Here is a 7,374-nt window from a genome sequence, read left to right on the forward strand (position 1 = left end):
GAATGAACTCTGTGCCTGATTCTCTTTGACATGAGAGCCTCTTTACCTTACTATAGGACTGTGACAGGAGCCTTAACCATGGAAAAGCAGGGTTGGAAGGGACCTCAGGAAGTCATCCAGTTCAACCCTGTCCTTGAGGCAGGACCAGGCCTATCTGAAGCAAGTGTGAATTCACAGAACAATGCAAAGAGGTTGTTGTGTAAATGAGAGTCATGCTCTATGTTTACTGATGTCTGATTATAACTTGACTTCTTAGGCTGCAGTCAGGCAGCCTGAGTTCTCCAAGGTTGCATTCTGTAATAGGAAGACACATGGGCTTAATCCTGGGGTTGGATGAAGCTAATATAAATAATCATCTTCACTTTAGTGGGACTAGAACCCTGAGCTATGTGACCCACTTGCGGAGGAACAGAACTGTGCCACATTTCATTTACAGACAGGACTGATACAAATGGATTAAGAAATAGATGCATGAATAGGAAATGTCTTTCTCAAACTTCTTTCACCTGTTAACTGCTTTCAGATCCCACACGAGAGCATTTGTACAGCCTCAAGGATCCACTATGTGTACTTTTTAAACATAAGATGACTGAGACAATTCCATAGAAGTAGCACATGACTCCTGGGCATGGAGCTCAGAAGAGATGTTTGATTTCTTTTCTGACCAAATCACGGTATGAAAACCACAATGCACACTAGTCAAATAAATGAATCACAAGGATAGATAAAGCAAAGTGGATGCATAATCTGTATTTCAGTTTTGCTATGTAAAGATGTAAGTTTAATTCTAGTGCTCATCTGCTCTTCCATGCTGGAAATATAGGGTGCCTATAGATGTGTAATTACAGTGCGTCAGAGACTCAATTAACTGAGTCTGCTGGAGCATGCTAATTAGAGCACTCCAGCAGCCTCTGCATCTTGTATATTCAGTGTTCCTGTGCTTCAAAATCGTGATGGGAGTACTTTAAGTAAAGCCCACTGAACAAGCTTTAAAGCGCCTCTCTGCCATTTTGAAGTGTGGGATGTTGAATACATGAGACGCTGTAGGTGCTTTGCTTAAAGCGACTCTCAGGCCCACTCTAATTAAAGCATCCCCCCCCACCCCTGTAGTACATGTAAAGATGCCCATAAAGGTTATCCTTTAAACATAGGTATTTGTCAACAGCTATCACACACTGCAGACAGACATACTCAAGATTTTTTTTGACAACAGAAGCTGGGTTATCTCAAATAGTACTGTAATCTTGATCCAGCATGTTCTTAGACAGGGCATACAGGGGAGTGGAAAGCTCAACTGATTAAATGTCACTGCAAGTGCAAATGGAAGGTATGTATTGACACAAGAAAGATTAAACATTAGGCAAAATCCTACATGCCAAGAGGTACTAGTTGTGCAATACATGTTCCCTTAGCCTTAAAAATGTAAGGTATAAAAGGAGTGGGAATGGATGGACAATGGCCTTTGGTAAAGAAGAGTTACAGCTGAGGAGACATAGATTTAAATGTACTCCTCAGCATGAACAAAACGTGTTTAGCTATGCACTCGTAGCAGGAGTAACTGGGCAAATGGGCAGCACGTTGCTCTTCAGTGCAGCATCTAGTTATCTCTGCTCCTCACACTGATATCTTGTGCTGATATTTGTACCATGCCATGCTTGTGTGGGCCAGTCACAAGGTCTGAGTAAAAAGACGCTGGTAAATGATTTAGAAGGCAGGGTAGATTTGTACCTTATAGGATAACTAAAGTTATATATATATATATATATATATAGTGTGTGTGTGTGTGTGTGCACGTGCGTGTGTCTCACAAACTCTCTCTCTCTCTCTTACTTTGATTAGTTTATAAGGTGCAAATCTATGCTGCCTTCTACCTGACTTCAGACATGGCTAACTACCTCTCTGTTCAAATGATTACTTAACCTGAATGGCTACATGTGATTTAAAGGTTTATTTCTATGTAGAGTTACAGTTTAATCAGTGGAGGTGGTCACTGAAGACAAGAGACACTGACAGTGAAACATAACATAAATGATTATTTAAGTTCAGGATAACCTTCCTACTTCCAAAATGCCTTGCAAAGTTTTTAAAGGAATATTTTTTCAGTGTCTTCCCTTTGTCTGTTCTTAGAACAAATGTAACAGGGAAATTTATGTAATTTCACTGCATGAAAAGGAGAACACTTTCCATATATTTTGAAATTATTTGAAACATTCCCTATTTTCGGCAAGAAAATGACCTTATTGATCTGAGATTCTTCAATTTGTAACTTTTTTATACCAAAGTGCTACTGCATCTGCCTAAAACAAAGAAGCTAAATCAATATAAAAAATCCCCAAACTTAAAAAACAAATTGTTTTAAATAAGTCCAGCTGTTTTGCTGCCTGCAGCCAAGGATCTTTCTAATTTGAATCCTTTAAATTTTTTTAAACAAACACTGATCTGAAGTCCAGCTTTTAGATACTCTTCTGAGTTGACCTGAAAGTGTTTCACTAATTTAAGAGGTACATTAAATAACAATCAGATCATTTTGAATGCACACATGTCAACATCAGCAGTTCGTAATTCTTGAGTAGTACAACAGCTGTATTCAGACCAAACCCCCAAATAAAATAGTGCCATAAAATGTACAGTGACATCTGATATGTTTGTGCTGTAATGATGGGCAACAGTGACAATTCCATAACACACTATTATACTATACTATTATAAAGCATTTCAAATGTTCTACAGGATTTGATATTCTGTGCTCCTGTTTGAGATATTCTTCCTCTTTCTTTGGAAATGTTATGGCTGTGAAGTCATCAGACTTGCTCGATATTCTGTTTTCCACCTGAGTTTGATAGCACTTTTTAGGTCCATTTACTCATGATGGGTTAAATTAATCAAGTTTTCAATATGTTCATATGTAGTTTACTGTCCTGCAAAATTTGGGTGAAGTCTCAGCTCTACATAAATCAGCTCCACTGACTTCAGTTGAGCCTAGTTTTCACCCTTGGAATAATAGCTGTGTGCTAGATTCTATCTTTGAATTAGTAGATGGCTCCTGCTGACATCAATAAGAAGGCCAGGCAGGCTCAATAGTAGCATGTAGTCTTAACTAGCTGTTTAGTTGAAGGGAGATGAACTGACCTCATAAATCATACTTTTCCATATTATTGATCCTTAAAAATGACCCTTGGCCTTGAAAGAACAGCAGGGAGGGAAAGAATACTCTATTGGGTACAAAGACTTTGTTCCTCAATGGTATTTAGGAGCCTAAATCATTTCAGTTGGAGTTAGACCCAGATTTTCAAAGGTTTTTAACCACCTAAATGGCTGATTAAAGTGAAAGGGAGCTAAATGTAAACAATATTTCTATGCAATTCAAAGGTCACATTACCCATCATTATTCCAGCCTTTTTCAATGTGATAAATTTAACTTTGGCTGCTACCAAAAAAGGCATTTGCTGTTTTTTAATATAAGCATATTTTAAATAATAATAGTATCAACAAATAAGAAAAGTCTAAACATCAAGCATAAATATAAGGAACTCATCATCATAATACAGTAGTTGAAAATGACCCAAGGCTGTAGCCGTTGCATTAAAAAAAAGTCCAGAAGAAAAAAAATAGTTAAATTACCTCATTGAAAAGGGGTTGATTCTTTCAGATGACAAAGCAAGAAAGAAGAAAGCATGATTTTTAAAAAGTTAAATCTTTTTTGCAATGTTTAAGGTGCCAAAAGAAAAATAAAACAAATTAGATGCAAAGCAGGATGAGTTGCATCCTAAAAAAATAATAAAAAACCCCTTCCATACTCTTTGGAATATACAACTTGGTAAAAAAATTTAATTCCAAGATATAAAACCTCTCATTCACAGCATTGCTAAAACAGAAGCATTCACAGTTTCCCTCTGGGAATCTTCCTATACTTCCTTATAACTAACATGTCCATATGATGACGTAAACTCACTAAGATTGTGTTAGATTTTACGTCTTACATGTAGAAGTGAACTGAAGCATTCTTTAGGGCTTTGGAGACTTCCAAAACCAGGGGTGTTTGGAAGTCACTGGTCTGGTAACAAAATGGGTATCTGCCTACCAACCCTCCCTGTCTCTAGACCACTGACTTACACGTCCTCCTTTCCAGAAGTTCAGCCCTGGAAAACGGGTACTTTTTTGGAATGACATCACTTCACTAACCAAGACTAACTAGCTAATACCCTGGCAACATCCCATGAAGTATTGACTTCCAGATAAATTGCTTCTGAAAATGACATTGCAGTGCCCACAGGCAACAAGAGTGTTTATGGGACACCTATGGGTATCAGCAGATACAAAGCACTTTAGTCCTGGCCCACCTCTATTTATAATTCATTCAATATGGTCGCCATACTGCTTCCTCTAGTCTTGCTGTGGTAGCCATGTTAGTAGGGGAGTTACTGTGACTTCCTTCTGCCTCTACGACATCGCTTTGGTTTGGAAGGTTGGGGTTGAGGAGCGTAGATCCCGTGGAAGCATTGGTACATGGAGGGTGGATACGTGGGGGTGACCGGTCCCCCCCAGAGATCATGGAGAACTGGTATGACCCTGCTGATGTTCCGTAATAGAGATGGTAAGAAGGCGAGCTGGTCTGAAATGGGCTTCCTTGAGCCTGAGAAGAACCAGGATAGGGAGGAGGGAGATAAGTGTGGTATCTCGTGGCAGTGGACATGGCAGACATACCGATTCCTATTCCTGAACTGACAGGCGTTGGGGTGTAGGTGAATGCTCCTGGGTAGTGCATACGAGGATCAGAAATTGAAGGAAGTGTGGAGAAGGGGCGATCAATTCCTACCCTGGGGTCACTGAATGCCGTCAGGTCAGAAGCACCTGGTTTTTGAGACAAGAAAGATAAAATCAAAATTCAAATTGGAAAAAAAATTTCATAACCCTTTAGGAGTTGTTTATTTCAGGGGTGTAAACAATACCTAGAGAGCTTACAATAATGAACCAAAAAAAGCACTCTCATTTGTAAATGCTACAAAAGATAAATGTTTTCCTTCACCAGATCAGCAATAGGGTACTGGTAACATTGTGGTCACTGGATTTATTTCAGGGAAGTGGAAACTTAAAATGGTCTGCCAGAGCTTCCCCCTGTCCCTGGTTTTGGATTTGTCGGTTCTTACAGCATTTACAGTATATACACGAATCAGCATCTTCAAAGCATACCATGAACATGAACTAAATAATTGGAGCTATGCCCTTTTGAAGTCGTAACACTATCCCCAGTTTAGCACTGGGGAAACTGAGGTAAGTGATTCACCCAGAACCTAGCAAAGACAGATACCACGTCCAATGCTTAGCCCTTTGTTACATCCTGCTCTATTTGTTGCCTCTTGGGCTGGAAGATCCACATGGTAGGGACTGTCTTTACGTGTATATGCACATGCATGTACTTAGCATACTGTTGGCACTTATTGTTACTATTATTGGTCCACATTTTCTCTCCATTACTAAAGCCAACAAAAAGCAGGTCCCTTTGAGGTATCCTAATATGGGCTTCCAAAATCTCTCTAAAGCTCTGAATAGTCTGGCCTTAAACAGTAAAATACAATGACTCCAGTGGTTACTTTGTTTCAAAGCAGGACACTTGGAGATTAAAAAAAAAGTGCAGATTTTTTGAGGAAAATGTTTCACAACTGGTTGACTTCAAAATCTGATATGACAGCTACATTTTGCTCCCTTACGTCTGAGGCTGATGGAAGTAGGCCCAGCTCCCGCCAGTTCCCTGCTGTCTGCAAAGGGATTAAACAACCTGAGCAGATAATGGCCTCTTTAAAAGGTTCTTCATCATGACTCAGATTAATGGAACTTGTCCGTCCCTTGAGTTGGCAGCTATATATTATTAAAATAACAACAATAATAATAATAAAAAAAACCTTCTCAGAAGACTGCTCCTTCCAGACAAGGTGTGGAGTCTGTATGAAAGGAGTATGTGTGCAGGAGGAAGCATTAGTAAGTGGAAGAAGGAAAAACAAAGCAGTCTGCTGTGACTGGATTAAAAGGCGCAGCAGACGTACAGCAGTGTCTGGTTCTGAAAGCTTGTCAGCCACTCAGCCAGATCTCTTTGATGAATTTCTAAAAGTTCCACAGAAGAACTCTGACGCATGCTACAGGCTTCATTTCTGAGCCTGTCGGGCTGCCTTTTTATTTAACAAGATCAACAGACACCTGAATGTTTCCTTCCCATACGCTGTACCACATTTCAGTTTTAAATTGCATTACACAATACTATGCAATGGCAGGGGTTACTCTGGAGTGAAGGCAGAGGTGCAAGCTTCTGTTTAGAAACCAGATTTTCAGTCCTCTCATCACCACTGTCTTCCCCAGGAAGAAATGGGTCTCCCTGGAAGTCGAGTGGGTAAGGTAACTAGTAGGGTGAAAGTGCTAGACTTTAGGAAAGCTGATTTCAATGGACTCAGGCGATTAGTCAAGGACGCACTGCAGAGTAGGAGTTTTGAAGTGATGGGAGCCCAAGAAGGGTGGCTGTGCCTTAAGGAAATGATCCTTCGAGCACAAAGCAAGACGATCCCGATGCGAGGAAAAAGAGGGAAAGGGGCCAGGAGGCTTCCTTGGCTGACCAGAGAAATCCAGGGCAGCCTAAGGGCCAAAAGGGGAGCACATAGAAAGTGGAAACAGGGAGAAATCACCAAAGACGAATATACCTCCTCTGCTCGCACTTGTAGGGAAGCAGTTAGACGGGCCAAAGCTACCATGGAGCTGAGGATGGCATCCCAAGTAAAGGACAAGAAATTGTTTTTTAGATATATAGGGAGTAAAAGGAAGGCCCAGGGAGGAATAGGACCCCTGCTAAATGGGCAGAAGCAATTGGTGACGGACAGGGGGGACAAGGCTGAACTCCTCAACGAGTTCTTTGCCTCAGTGTTCCTAAGTGAGGGGCACGACAAGTCTCTCACTGGGGTTGTAGAGAGGCAGCAGGGTCGCACCCAGAGAGTCATGGTGGATGGGTCGGTTTCGACCTGGAAGGGTGTGGGCAGTGGGGTCCCGCAGGGCTCGGTCCTTGGACCGATACTCTTTAATATCTTCATCAGCGACTTGGACGAGGGAATGAAATGTACTCTGTCCAAGTTTGCAGATGACACAAAGCTATGGGAAGAAGTGGACACACTGGGGGGCAGGGAACAGCTGCAAGCAGACTTGCACAGGTTAGACAAGTGGGCAGAAAACAACAGAATGCAGTTCAACAAGGAGAAATGCAAAGTGCTGCACCTAGGGAGGAAAAATGTCCAGCACACCTACTGCCTAGAAAATGACCTGCTGGGTGGCACGGAAGTGGAAAGGGATCTTGGAGTCCTAGTGGACTCCAAGATGAACATGAGTCAGCAGTGTGAC

The 7,374-nt window shown here is 41.2% G+C and overlaps 1 protein-coding gene across 2 annotated transcripts in view; it reads right to left on the reverse strand.

Annotated features, from left to right (window-relative positions):
* Positions 1-1,793: 1,793 nt before the first annotated feature.
* Positions 1,794-7,374, reverse strand: part of RUNX1 (runt related transcription factor 1) — a 229,481-nt gene continuing 223,900 nt past the window's right edge. For both annotated transcript variants that reach the window (XM_025206534.1, XM_006025705.3), the window contains one exon: positions 1,794-4,851. In XM_025206534.1, the coding sequence (XP_025062319.1) occupies positions 4,358-4,851 (494 nt within the window). In that variant the 3' untranslated portion in view covers positions 1,794-4,357. The remainder of the gene's footprint in view (positions 4,852-7,374) is intronic.

This window comes from Alligator sinensis, unplaced genomic scaffold, assembly GCF_000455745.1.
Source record: "Alligator sinensis unplaced genomic scaffold, ASM45574v1 scaffold966_1, whole genome shotgun sequence".
Taxonomy (NCBI): domain Eukaryota; kingdom Metazoa; phylum Chordata; order Crocodylia; family Alligatoridae; genus Alligator; species Alligator sinensis.